Raw genomic sequence first — 15,246 nt, forward strand, 5'->3', positions numbered from 1 at the left:
TAATTGTTGAATGCCCATGGAGAAATATTTTTCTCCATTTCAATTCCTGTAGTAAAGTGAAGTTTGCAGGGTTTTTAAGTCAGTCACACTCCCATCAGAGAATCTGTCATAAACTGATAAATTCTGGAATAAATCACTGAGACTAGATGCACAAGAAATAGTAATTATCTCTGAGCTTTACTATTGCCAGTTAACTAGGATAAGTATACTTGATATTGATTAATGTTACACGCTGCCCTTAACTTTGCCTCACAGACTATAACTACATTAACCAAACATGATTATTAAAGCCACATTCTTATATGTAAAATGGGCACTCGTATTTCTTCATTCCTTTCTTTGACTGTGTTTAGACCACTTATTCATTGTCTTCATTTCTGTCAGCATTGATTAGAGAATGAGAGAGTAGATGAGGATTCTTTTATTTAGGACTTTCTTCAAATCTAAAGGGAAACAAGAGATACGGATTTGTGTGCTCAATTGGCTGTGAATAAGTTTTTGAAATAAAAGTTTTTAGTTGCTGAGTCTTACAAATACTTTCTGAAAGGTGTTTTAAATGTTCTTAGAATATGTGATAATAAACTGGAACTAAAGTAAACATACTATTAGTAGCATCTCCTTCGGAAATATTAGTAACAGAAATCTATACTTAATGGCATACTTCTGAAAAATGAGCTATCTTTAATTCATGAATTCAGTAATTAGACAGGCCTTTCTGTACAGTTAGCATAAATCAATAAAATTTTTCTGCATCTGTAATTGCTGTTGTCTGCCATAGTTGGATTGAGAATGGCAGGGAGAAAATAAGGAGTTAAACAAATTTAAGATTTGGAAATGAGAAACTCAGGTTTTAGTGCTTTTCCCCTCTCTTTATGTAGGATATTTCCATATAAGAGTAAAGTTATCCTTTGATTTGGGCAACTTTTTTCACCTATTAATGGTTTAATGTTAACAAATTATTTCAGTGTTTTACTTTTGTCTCATCCGTAGTATCCTCAGTAAACCTAAATGTTGCCTTTAAAGAATGGCAAGAAAGAAGATAACTATCCCTGCATATCTGTTTTTAGCCAGAGAAATACCTAAATAGTAGTATACAGTGAAAGATACAAATCATGGTTTTAATCTTTACTGCTGCCCTCAAAAAAAGAAAGTACAAAAGTAACCGTGTTCAGTTTATTTTCATTTCCATAACCTGTTGTGGAAAATTGAGGAAATATAAATAAAAATATAAAAATTATAATTCCAGTATCCAGACATTCTTTCTCCTGTGGATTCTTTTAATATTATGTGATGTAATCTCTTAGGTGTATTTATATTTAAATAAAATTATACTGCATATATTGTGTTTTCCATATAGTCATTGATTGCAAAATATTTTTTCAGCATGTGTATTTGAATAACGTGTTTAATGACTTCAATATAACAGAACTGTGTTTTTGGAAGGATAATATTTATTTGTTCCCCACTATAAGGAGTGTTTCCGTATAGTGGCTACCAATACACCAATATATTGGCTACCAATGTATTTTGTGTAGATCCATATTTCCTTAGTGTAAAGCCCTCAAAGTCAATTTACTGTGTCAAAGGACACTTATTTCAAGGCTTACGTACTCTCAAGTTGTTCTCTAGAGAGCCAGGAATAATTTACTTGATAACCAGTAGAGTCCAACTGTCCATTGAGAGCCTTTTAATAATTTATTCTTACCTATTGTCTGTCTCTTTGAAGCAATATGATTTATTGTGCCTAGCCACAGTATCATGTTTTTAAAGTTCTTGATGTATGCTATTTTAGCGATAGTAATGAAGAATCCAACAGAAAACAGTGAATTAATACTTTCTGTCTTTGTCTCTCTCCTTAGATGGAGTCCATTGCCTGACCTGTGCAATGATGCTCCTTAATACAGATCTCCACGGCCATGTAAGTGTAGGTGTGTGATGTTGTCTAATAGACACACACAGTGTAATTCTCAGTGAATACCATATTGTTTGTGTGTCTGGAGTTGTTTTATCTGTAATGTGTGTGGTTCTGTGTCTTTGTTCTTCACTAGAGGACAGAGACAGCTTTTACTTGAATTTTGGTCAATTGAAATGGCCGATATACAATAATAGAAAGAGGATATAATGAAGTATGTCTGAAAATGTCAACAGTGTCTTCACTAAGTACAATAGTACGTCTTAAGAATGCAGCCTTTTCCATGCTCCACAGATCACCTGCTCTTTTAATAGTTGAAATACCAAAACAACTTCATTACCTTCTCATAGTATATTTAAAATATAGGTTGAACATCTTAAATATATAATTATATAAACCTTCATCTTTCATAGTGTAGGATTTTAGCATTTAGTTAAGCAGTATACATACTGGAGAAAATGAAAATATTTTAGTTTTAAGTATTGATCAATATATACTTGAAGCAGAAATTATTTCATAGTCCCACATCCATTTGTTGTGAAGAGCTAATGTTTCTTATAATTAAAGAAAATCTTGATTTTGAGAATGTGACTTACCTTAAATTAAAAAAATGATTTAAAAGAATTAGTACTTAATCAATCTGAATTTGTTTACCGTTCTAAAAGACCACAGAATTTCCTAACTTAAAAGTGCTCAACTTTAAGAAAGGTAAAATGAAGCTGCATGGAATCTTTAACATGTACTGAGGGGGAGAGAGGGCTCTATAGTCAAAAAAATGAGGAGAGACAGTGTTAGAATGATAATTTTAGAAACTTCACAAAATTCACAGTACTCAAGCAGGAAGTTCCTTTTGCAGCTTGCAAGAGGTGTATTTAGAATAACTTAGTGACTTAAAGACATGTATCCAGAGATTATATGGCTTAAAATTATACCTAAAGTGGACATTCTTGGCATTAGGGTAAGACATCTTGAGGAAATGGAAGCACTGGTATTTCCACTGTCTAATTATCTCACGCAGCTTGTTGTGGGGATGACCGCTCAGTATACTGGCCTGATTTCTGTTTTTCTGTGATTAGTGAAGCAAGTTTTCACTGCTTTCTTCTCTGCCAATCTTGTGATAACAGTTGGAACCCTGTCCTGTTCTTTCTCTCCTACTCATTTTCTCAACCTAACTTCCAGCAGAAGGAGATAATTTTGAGTACGCTTGTCCACATATAACACTGATCCAAGCCAGCAATTCCCAGCACAAGGCATCTTCTTCACATCAGATATTTTGAGGCCCCATTTTCATGTGACAGTTGTGCATTTAGCATCTGTTGGCTGAGAAAATGTGTGATGATGAGAGGGGAAAAAATGATCTGGTAACAGTTCACTTCTTATCTAAAGGTTGAGGCTCTCAGAACATCTGTGAGAGTTGTTAGATGTAGGGGGGCATTTGTTTCTATTAAAAGTTGTATTTTTAAAAAAGCTAATATTGCCTTAGTAATACTTTCAAATAGACATCTTGATCACAATAATTTAATGGAGCAAATAAAGTTGTGAGGTTTAATCATTACTCAGATAACTCAGCTTCATGTTGAGACAAGTCTTGGGTACCAGTGTCTGCAGTCCACAGGTTCAGAACTGTATTCTTGGATTTGCTCTTTCTCTGTCTTCAGACCATTTTTGAGGAATTGAAAGGAGATTAAATGAAGCATCACACTTCTTTTTGGCAGCTAGAATTTATAAATGGATATTTTAATGTTATCTTGAATTATGCTAATCATTAATAATTAACAATTGGTTAACAATTGTTAATTGGTTATTGTAGCAGAGTTACATATAAAAAGGAGAAAACTGTAAATACAAGTAATTATGTTGTAAATTTCAAAATGTTATGTTTTTGATAATTATTAGTGCTCAGCTTATTTTTTAAAATGTGAGCTACATACTTAGGATTGTCTGGTTTTGGGCTCTGTCTATTTAAAATAGTTTTTTAAATTATTGGTAATGCATGCTGTTATAAGTGTGGTAAACATTTAGCAGCTATCATAAGAACTAACCATATGAAATGTGTTTCTTTTATCTTCCACCTCTGGATGCTTTTTAAAATAAATTTTCCTTCTAGGTGGTAAGTTTTTATCCATGATTCTGGATGTAGCTTCTATTGCATCATGATTGCTTGATTTGTTATTATAGTGTCTGTTTGACTTATTAGCATGGCCCATATGAAAGTGAATCATTCAGAATATAGAGTGAATTATTTCTAACATTTACCCCTTGTACCTCTCCTTGCTACACTGCTTAGGCCATCACCTCTCATTACTTAGTCCAATGCCAGAAATAATACTCTTGGGGAATTAACTAATAAACCATTTTTTTTTTCTTCCTACCATCATGTCACAGTAGCAACAACAGCATGACCTTTCTCAGAAGTGCTGAGACAAGCTGTCCTCATGCTTTCTGTGGGGAAGGGTAACTTGGGGACATTAACTTCTTTTGGCTGTTCTTTGTTGGTTTGATTTATTGTAAGGAATGATGAATTGAAGTGCATTGGTATGGGCCTTTGTTCTTCCTGCTAATTTTTTACTAATAAAGTGATAGAATGTGTACTAATATAATAAATCTAATAGTGTTACATGTTGGTTTTTTGGTCTGTCTTTTCCTAATTTATCCTTTCATTTCACAAACACTTAGAGTGTATCTATTCTATTCTGAGTTCTGTGCCACTTGGGTAAAGATCAGAAATGAACAAGAAATATTCATGGAAATCAGATCTCCTCTTTGGCATTGTTGATTAGATTCCCCTCCTAATTTCTTCAGTTGGGTTTGACAAAGGAGCTGGTACCAGGTAACTGAGGTGCTGAAGTGGAAAAGCACTGGGAAGATAGTCTGCATTAGAGTTAAACATCACTAAGTAAGCTAGGAAAAAAACCAATCTGTAGTATATACACAATATATTTGGGAGAAATACATTCAGATTTCATAATTATTTCTTTGGAGCTTAGACTGGTGATGTCCTTCAGTACCTATGTTTTAAAAAAAATATGAATGATTAGTCATTTTCTTAGCAATAGTATTAACTTGCTTTTTACTTGTTTAAATGGTTTATTCTCTTAAGTTAAATAAGTATTTTATAATTGTGGTCACATGGCTAATTTGCTAAGTAATCTCATATTTTTAAAATGTCTCTTCATCCTTGAAATATATAATATCTATGTAAATTAGACTTACAGATACACTTCTATTACCATGCAGATAATATCTATTAAACTCTAGAGCTTGGGCCTCCCTGGTGGCGCAGGCAATTGAGCATCGCACTGTGAAGCTGTCCTCAGCCTCTGCAGCGGGGGTTCTATCCTGGCCAGCCAGGGAGAAATCCACATGGCGCAGCAGACCTCTCCTGTCTCACCTGCTGCTCCCCTTAACAGTGTATTTCATCAGTCTGCCTATTCTGTTCCCCACTCTGTGGTGAATCCTCTCATCCTCCTGCACATCTGGCCTGTACCCCGGTTCTTGTATAAATAAATCTTAAAAAAAAAAAAAACTCTGGAGCTTAATTTTCTCTTGCTGCATTGGGACTATGCTACTGTATTCAGTATTGTTTTAACTGTTGACAAGGGCAAAATCGAAAATTGTTGAGTTTTTTTTTTTGTCTTATATTTTATTGGAAATGGTATGAGTGAAAGCATTTGTCATGTTGGAATCCATTCAAACCTATTCTTTTTCCCCCCAATTTTCCAGCATCATTTATTCATTCATTCATTTAAATTTTATGTTTATATTCCCCTTACCCCCTTATTTTGACCCCAATCCCTCCTTTTCCTGCCCCCCCCCCCCGTAGAGTGTCTCTGGTTCATGGTTGTTGATTTTGATTTTTTCTTTCTTATAGTTATTCTTTTTCCTGGTCCCTTATTTAGGTTTTCTAGATTCCTGCTATGAGTGAGACCATCCAGTATTTTTCTTTTTCTTTCTGGCTTGTTTCGCTGAGCATGATCCCTTCCAGCTCCATCCATGTTGCTGCAAATTGCATGTCAAACCTATTCTTTTTCTGGACTAATCTTCAAATGTGTTCTGTTGACTACAGCTGACTATTTTGTATTTCAGTTCTAGTCTGGATTCAGCCATCTGTCAGGATCACTGCTGAGGCTGAAGACAGGTGGCAGGGGAAGGACAGTAGGCAGGAACTCTTCACCAGGCCTGGACCCTGAGGTGGTAGGAAATCTTAGATATTGATATGCGTTGCAGTACAGATTGGAATGCATAATCAGAACAGTTTCACAACTAAAGATCAGAAAAAAAATCCACATAGCAATGACTGTCCAAGTTTAGGCTTTTGTGAGAACCAGCACCCAGGACGTTATTTTTAATCAAGATTTTGTGACAAAATATACCCTTTAACACCTTGACTAGAGATTTTTAGTAGCAAGTTTTATGCAAGGTCTCTCTCTGCTTTCCAAGTATTCGTGGAAGCCAGTTGCCCTGTGCAGTGGGTATAGGGATGGTGCCTCTGTCTCTGTCAACCTAGGCATTCTGCAGAACCTTTGTCTTTGGGAGATTCAGGCTGCTGCATATTCTACTCAGTGATCTGAGTTTAATGAGTTTAATGTATGAGGCAGGACTTTACTGTTTTTGTTGTTGAGTTATAGCTTGAATGAGAGTAAAACAAAGGCAAGTATACCATCCTGATGGGGGAAGAAAAATCAAGGAATAGATTGGTCTTTGTAATAATAACAAGAAAGAATGAAATGCAGTCAGTTTGCACAAAGTGAATTTGGAAAAAAAAATTTATAGCAAAACAAGTCAGAACAATAACAACAAATATTCGACATTTATATAACAAACATTTAACAACATAAAACACTTTCAAAAACTACTGGACATCAACAAACATCCCAAGGATTCTGAGATTAATGGGGAGGGGGAGGGAAAGGGACATGAGGAAAAAAAGGAAGGAACCCCCAAAAATGAAAAAATAGGTTTTGTAACAATAATGTTTAAAAATATGTATTGTTCAGTTTGAGATAAGAATTCTTTATTTTGAAATCTAATCTAATCCATAGATTGACTTCTTAGGAAACTACAATTTTAACTGGTGGATAAAATCATTTATTCAAAGAAATGAAAAGCAGCTAGTATAATGACTTTATTGAGGAATTCCAGTGCTCTTACTTTCCATATTGTGGTATTTTGTATTTTCACATCCAGAAGCACCACAGACCTCATGAGATTGATAGGTAATTAATATCCTCAGGAAATCTCTGTGTCTGTGATGATCATTATTGTAACTGGCGTCTGCCCTGACTGCTTGCTGTCTTCTCTCCTAATTGTCTCCTCTGGCTCCCTCTTCCTATCTGTGCTACCCACATTCTTGATGCCCTCGACCAAGAAAGCCATCCCTAGCATTCATTTCTTTTTCTATATGAACTTTGCCCTGCAGTCTTGCTCTTAATTTCCACTAAGCCAGGGATTCTCCTTCCCTGGGGTTCTCTTTACCTCCTGCTTAGTGCTGTTTTCTTTTCAACTGATGGGGAGCTCCCCAGATACAGACCACTACCAGGCCCTCATCCCCTAGAGCCTCTCAGTGATACTCAGAATGCACAGAGTATCAGGCCTGGATATGAGTTACCAAGCTTTTCTAGTCAGTCATAAAGTTCAGTTTTACTCTTACTGATATTTCTATCTCCAGAATGAGTACTTACGGGTTAGCCCAAGAACCTAACCATCAGCTATGAAACTGTTTTCTAGAAAAATGTTTTCACTTCAAATTTCTCCATTTTAGAATGACCCCGGAATGAAATTTACAGTTGCTAACTGTGTAAATTTTAACAGGGATCCTTATTTAGATGTTTCAGAATTAATGCTGCTCTGGTGGATTTTCTTGGCTGCTGGCTCTTTTTTTCTTCCGCCTTGTCTCCCTCTTTTTTCCCCCATTTTGGTAGTTCTGCTTTTCCTAGAATAGGGTCATATGTAGAAAATAAAATACACAGCTTTTAACAGTTAATGGGGCCCAGTTAGGGATCTCAGATTATCTATGCATTATTACATCAGGAGTTTTCTCTTACCATTAGGAGTTTTCACATTTGCACAACTCATTAGCAGAGGGTAATGAAGGAAAGCAAGCAAAACTATTAAGTCAGCTTGTGTTTTTCCTTTCTTTCTGAAAATGGTTTGGGAAGGAAGGTAGAATAAGGGATGTGATTGAGATCTCTGACCTCTAATCCCATTACTTCATTAATATCTGTCCTGTGATGATAAAATTAAAAGCAGAGTTTAGGTAGTTTTGTGCTTTGATCACAGGGTCACTGTCCTTTATCTTAAATTTTAGAGGAAATACTTTGTTTGAAATAGTGACAGAATCTGCAACCATAATGCTTCTCAAACTCTGTGGTCTCAGGAATCCCTTATGACTCAGATTTTTTGAGGACCCCAAAGAGTTTGTCTTTCTAACTACTGATTTTTTCCATATTAAAAACTAAAATAAATAATATTTGAAAATATTTATTAAATCATTTTAAGATAGCACTAATAAACCCATTAAACAAAAACATGCTTTTATGAAAGTTATTATACTTAAAAATAAAATAGTTAAAAGAATAGCATTTAAACTATTTTTGCAAATGTCTTTAATATTTGACTTAATAAAAGACAGATTTTCTGCTTGTGCATTTAGTCTGTGGCAATATATCACAAGCCATGTAGCTTCTAGAAAATTCCACTATACCTAGTGAGAGAAAAAGTGAAAATAACCAGCAATATTATTATTATTATTATTACTATTGTTATTATTTTATTATTATTCCTAGAATTAAAGATTTGATCTAAGGACAACTTGAACAGGATTCCTGAATCATACTTTGAGAACCACTGTGTTGTAATTTTATTTTCAATTGCCATATTTTTTCTTTATACTACTTCCAGATCCTTTTACTGCACAAGTGATTGGGGGAAAAATCCCATTATTATTTCAGATCTCCATTGAGGCCGTTTTAACAGATTAACTCATGATTGGGGTTTATGAAAGAACACTTTGAATATCACAGCTATTATATACCTTCCTGGTTTGGGAAATGTGCAAAGAATTCTCCTTTGCCCACTCGCCATGCATGTAAACAAATGGACACCTGAGGGCAGCATAACACAATCAAACCTTCTTGATAGACCTACAAAACAAAAGCAAAAAAAAAAAAAAAAAAAAAAACACAAAAAACCAGGAGCTTTTATGAGAGCTACAGAACTGAAGTAATTACCAAATCAGTAGTATGCTTTTTCACTATTTGTTGTAACATGTTGGAGGAGGTGGAATTGTCATGTGGGAGGGTATGCCTGCTGTGTTTTTAATATCTCAAGTTATGAAGCCAGGTTTTACCAATGGATCATGAAAGCTTTTAGTTTCTCTGAAAGCATGTTTTCCACAAAGCTTCCAGACTCTACACTAACAAAAAAGAAAAATTAGAGTTTATTTTACCTAAGTATTCAACCTTTAGGTCAGATGAATACTTGAGACAACTCCTATTAGCAGCTCATAATTTAGGAGTTTAGTTTGGGTTTTGGTTGGAGCGTTATAAAAGCTTCCACTCCCCAGATGTCTGAGAAGGCATGCTAAGAGCAAAGACTTGGACTCACTCATGTTGATTTATGGTTTCTTGGTGACTCTATTAAGAATGTTCTCATTGTTGACACTGAAGTTGGAAGTTGATTATCTACTGGGGTGGGAAAACATTTCATAACTTTAACAAAGGTAAAACCTAAAATTAAGATTTAAACTACATCAGGATGTTGAATCTGTTTGCATGCTTGCATACTGGTGCTACCTCCTTCAGATTTCCTTTTAGACTTAGGGGTTGGCAAAGCATGACCCTTAGGCAAAATATTTTTCTAAGTAAAACAACCTGTTTTTATTTTAACAACCTGTTTTTCTAAATACAGTTTGATTGGAACACAGCTATAGCCATTTGTTTGTCTTCACACTAAGATGACAAGGTTGAGTGTCTGTAACAAGGGCCTTAGACCTGTAAAACCTAAAATATTCCTGTCTGGCTCTCCAGAAGTTTACAGAATTTGTGTCTTCTAGACTCAACCTTGTTATGAACCCCTTAACTCCCTCCCCCAAACAAAGCAAAGTAAGTTTGACTGTGACTCTTTATTTAGCGCTATTAATAGGAACATGTTAAAAAAAAAAAGTTTTTCAGAAATAGTGAATTAATCAAAGAATTTCTCTTTAAAGGCATTTAATGTATAATAAATCCTCACATAACATCACTGATAGGTTCTTAGAAACTGAGACTTTAAAGCAAAATCACATGTAATAAAAGCAGATCCTCAGATAATCTTGTTTTGTTCAACTTTGACTGGGATTTCTTTCTCATCGATGTTAGACTAAAAGGACGTTATTTGAGGACCCACTATATCTTTGAAGAACAGATGGAGAAAATAAACATTCTCTATTGCAAGAAAATCTATTTGAAAATGTCAATATAATCATTTTGGAAAATAGTCATAAATTTTTGTCTGAAGATGTGAATGGAATTCCAGTCTATTTTTTCTCCTTTTTTCATTATTATTGTCTCATTGTAATACATTAATTGGCTAAGTATTCAAGATTTGGGTCGGCCTGATACTTTGGGGTTTCAAAGAGAATTCTTACTTTTTGTGAATTTTCCATTTTGTATATTAATCTTGTTAGGTTTGATTAAAAATGCTTCTTGATTTTGAAGGATAATGATCCAGAGAGTCACATTGATTAGGCATCTCCAATTTGATTGAAATTGCTGCATTAATTTCCAGGGACAATGTCTATGCCTGTCAATGTATCAGGAGGCCTTCCAAATCTCCATGCTTTATCCATTTAATGGAAAAGAATTCCAAATATAAGACAGACTGTGAAAGTACTGCCTTGGCATACTGTTGGCCAGCATTTGTTTCAGAGCAGACAGTCCTGTTTTTTCCCAAAGTTATGAGTCAATTTGAAAGAAAACAAATAGAACCAGGGTATGTGTAAGCTTCTCTTTGAATACCTGTGAATTGTTGAGATGCAAAGTCAATGATTAGCGTTAGCTTTATTCAGTGAACAGTACTTGCTTGAATTATGTACTTTCAAAATATTAATACAATTTGTTGTAAGAAGAAAAACTCTAGGTCTTTCTTGATGACAAAGATTTTGCTTAATTTTGCTGTTACTCCTGATAAAAATGGTATAAAAGCTCAGAGAGGGTTTAAATATTCCTGATAGTGAGATGCCAAATGAACTGATCTGACCCTTGGCTTTTGCTCTAAACCTTATTTAGAAGAATTACCAGTGATCCAGGGAAAGACAATAAATGACAAATATAAACAGCTTCATCTAATCAAGTATTCAGTTCATCATTGACCCATGGCCATGTACCTTGTTCATCTACTTTTTTCTTTTTTCAAATTGTGATATAATTTACATATAACACATTAGTTTCAGTGTATGACACAATGTGTTTGTGTGTGTATATATATATGTGTATATATGATATATTTGCACATATAAATATATTGCAAAGGGATCACCATAAGTCTAGTTAACACTTGTCGTCATATATAGAAAAATACTTTTCCTTGTAACGAGAACTTTTAAAATCTCTTTTAGCAACTTTCAAATAGGCAGTACATTATTAACTATAGTCACCATGCTGCGCAGTATATAGCCATGGCTTATTTTATAACTGAAACTGTATTTCTTGACCTCTTGACCTCTTTACCCAAGAGGATATATTACCTTACCTCTGACAAAATCCAACTGTTCTCTATATCTATGAGTTTGGTTTTTTGCTTTCTTTTGTTTTTGAAATGCCAAATATAAGTGAGAGCATACAATATTTCTTCACTATCTGAGTTATTTCACTTTGCATAATGAATAGAGAAAAAATAAATACTGATTCATTCTACAACATGAATGAGCTTCAAAGTGGAATGAAATAAAATTCATACTTTAAACTCAGTGTAACTCAACTAAGTGATGACGCCAATTGTAAAAGACCACATTTTATATGATTCCATTGAAATATATCCTGCATAAGTTTGCAGCAACATGGATGGAGCTAAAAGGGATCATGCTCAGTGAAATAAGTCAGAAAGAAAAAGAAAAATACCAGATGGTCTCATTCATAGCAGGAATTTAGAAAACCTAAACAAGGGACCAGGAAAATGACTAATTAATACAAAGTAAAAATCAAAATCAACAAGCAAATATAAACCAGAGACACACTATGGGGAGGGGGGGAGGAAAAGAGTGGGGAGAGGAAGGATAGGGTCAAAATAAGGGGTGGTGGTGCAATTGTATGGGGAATATAACCAAAATGAAAATGCATGCATTGTGTAAAAATGAAAAATGATGTAAGAATTATATAAAGTAAATATATATATCCGGCATAGGCAAGTTCATATAAATAAAAGGATTGATTTTGATTTTTACTTCATTATAATTAGTCTTTTTCCTGGTCCCTTATTTAGGTTTTCTAGATTCCTGCTATGAGTGAGACCAACCCGGTATTTTTCTTTTTCTCTCTGGCTTATTTCGCTGAGCATGATCCCTTCCAGCTCCATCCATGTTGCTGCAAATTGCATGAGTTTATCTTTCCTGATTGCTGAGTAATATTCCATTGTGTATATGTACCACATCTTCTATAAGCCAGAGACACACTATGGAGGAAGGGGAGGGTTTAGGGTCAAAATAAGGTGGGGGGGAGAAGATAGTATGGGGACTATAACCAAGATGAAAATGCATACATTGTGCAAAAATTAAAAATGATGTAAAAATATATATAAAATAAAATTAAAAAAAATAAAAAGGATATTGAGGGTTATGAGGAGATGGGTAGTGGTTTGAGAGGAATGCATCTAATGAAGGTGGAGTGTCTTTTTGGTGTAATGAAAGTGTTCTGAATATAGATAGTGGTGATAGCTGCACAATGTTATCAGGAAACTAAGAATTAATAAATTGTATTGTACAAAAGGGTGAATGTTATGTGAGTTATATTTCAACAAATCTGGTGTTAAAAAAGTTATAGTGAGTTGATATTACATCATAAAAAGTCTATACTTTTAACTCTATTTTTTCCCATACGAGTCATAGTTTGTCTACATTTCCTTAGTTTTCTTTTTTCTCATGTAACATTTTCATACCTGGTAGTCATTTATTGATCATTATTTGATACTTATTTGCAACAGAAAATATAAAAGTGTATGTATATTTTAAATAAATATTTCTATTATGACTAAAAGATACCAAGTTTTAAGTTTTTGTTCAGAATGGTGGAATCATACAAAATTTAGAAACAGATAATGTTACAAGTATTTGAAATCATCAAAAATGTTTTAAAAAATTTTGGTTTTTAACTGATGATTAAATTATGTCTTCTTTTAATTTTGTTAAAAGCAAAGAATTGGAAACCACCTGACTTGGAAAAGAATATGTTACCTATTCATTATTTAATTTCTCAGATTTTTGGAAGATATCCAAAACTTATGAATTTGCCAAATCATATCAAGATGACTTGATTGTTTTGTTACTTTCACCTTTCCAGTATAATGGCGTGAAGTCATACTTTTCTTTTTAAAGATTTATTTATTTATACAACAACGGGGGTACAGTCAGAGGTGCAGGAGGGTGAGAGAATTCACCAGAGAGAGCGGGGAGCAGAACAGGCAGACAGACCAAAATACATTGCTGAGGGGAGCAGCAAGCAAGACAGGAGAGGTCTGCCATGCCATGTGGGTTGCTCCCTAGACGGCCAGGAATCGAACCTGCGCTGCAGAGGCTGCGGACAGCTTCACAGCCCAGCGCTCAACCCGCTGCACCACGGGGGAGGCCCTGTGAAGTCATACTTTTCATTAAATTTCCTTTATGTACTATAAATTTTCATCAAAAATAGAATTGCATATTTTTATTATGGGAGATAATCTACCAAATAAGTTAATTATCAAAGCATTCATCCAGTCTTTCATGTAATGTCTATGTCCTTTTTTTAATGGAAGATACAAGGTTTTTTTTTTTTAAAAAATTCATTTAATACTTTCACTATAATTAGATAGCATGGGTCTGATTGTTTCATTTTATAGAGTATAAAGTCAGTTATGAAAGGGAAGTGGAAAATTATTACTCTTAAGATAATAGGTATATGTCCTTAGCAGATCTGCATTTTTTAATTCTCATGTTTTACATCCTAATATGCTATACTACATCAACCTATGTCCTAATACCAAATTATCCTTTGTTCTTGACTTGTTTCATGTGTGTATGTGTGAGGTGTGTGTGTGTTTATGAGAGTTCTGTTCGGTATTACACTTAGAATTCATTGGTTCAATATGTTAGCGATGTTCTCTTGATATTTTTGATAAAAGTTTGATCTAGACTTGAAGTTAAGCTTCTGTTTATATATACCCCTTTAAAACCATTCTTTGCTTCGTATCCCTTTCAAAGTCTTTATCTCCAGGAATATACAGCCCCAGCTTGAAGACTACTGTTCTGCTCTTTTTTAATTTTTGTGAATAGAATAGCCTTTTGGAGCATACATTTTATTTGTGTGTGTATTGTGTACAGCAATATTAATATGATGGTGTACTTCCTCTTCACTTGAATCACATTTTGCTGGAGATCTCATGCTTATGTATGTTTGCCTTCCACATCCCTCTCCTGCATTCATGACAGATATCTCTAGGTGCCCAAATTGAACTTCAGAATCCCTCACAACTGGCACCTTCTCCTAGTTGATGGGAACAGACATAGGAGGTGATTTGTTTTCATAGCAATTTTACAGATTTCCTTAGCATATTTCTGTTTTATCTTCGTAGTTTAGATTTTCGAAATGATTTTTAATTGAAGTAATGTTGCCTTTTAACATTATGTAAGTGTCAGCTGGGCATCAATATAAATCACTTAAAGTTGAGTTCTGTCACTCACCATACAATTGACCCTATTTATCCAATTTTGTTAATAAATGTGATTTTCTGTGATTAAACTTATATCCTAAGTCACCTTGGAAAAAATGTATTGGGAGACAATTCTTAATGGACTTATTGGTTTTCTTACTGGTTTGTGAACAGAGCTTTGCTTGCCTTTGTCTGGTTTATCTTTTCGAGACTATTTCTGTAGTGAGCAGCTTGAAAGATCGAGTGACTACAGTCAATGGTTTGTAAGATAGTGCTGCTCCCTCCCTTTAGAGCAAAGGGGTAAGCATGTTACTGCCCTTTTCAAAGATCAGATTCCCAAAACTCAGGGTTCCTTTTCTGTATCACAGCCCACTGCAAATGAAGGTGCCAGCTGGCCCTGTTCCAGTTGCTCTGAGAGTAGGACTTGGAAATGGAGCAGGAAAAAGCTGATTTCCTAG

General features: G+C 34.4%; 1 protein-coding gene across 6 annotated transcripts in view; it reads left to right on the forward strand.

The window, feature by feature from the left end:
- PSD3 (pleckstrin and Sec7 domain containing 3) overlaps positions 1 to 15,246 on the forward strand; it is a 507,571-nt gene that overhangs the window by 297,388 nt on the left and 194,937 nt on the right. For all 6 annotated transcript variants that reach the window (XM_054700958.1, XM_054700957.1, XM_037526196.2 and 3 more), the window contains one exon: positions 1,860 to 1,918. In XM_054700958.1, the coding sequence (XP_054556933.1) occupies positions 1,860 to 1,918 (59 nt within the window). The remainder of the gene's footprint in view (positions 1 to 1,859; positions 1,919 to 15,246) is intronic.

Source organism: Talpa occidentalis, unplaced genomic scaffold, assembly GCF_014898055.3.
Source record: "Talpa occidentalis isolate TD23 unplaced genomic scaffold, MPIMG_talOcc4v2.1 talOcc4.4, whole genome shotgun sequence".
NCBI lineage: Eukaryota > Metazoa > Chordata > Mammalia > Eulipotyphla > Talpidae > Talpa > Talpa occidentalis.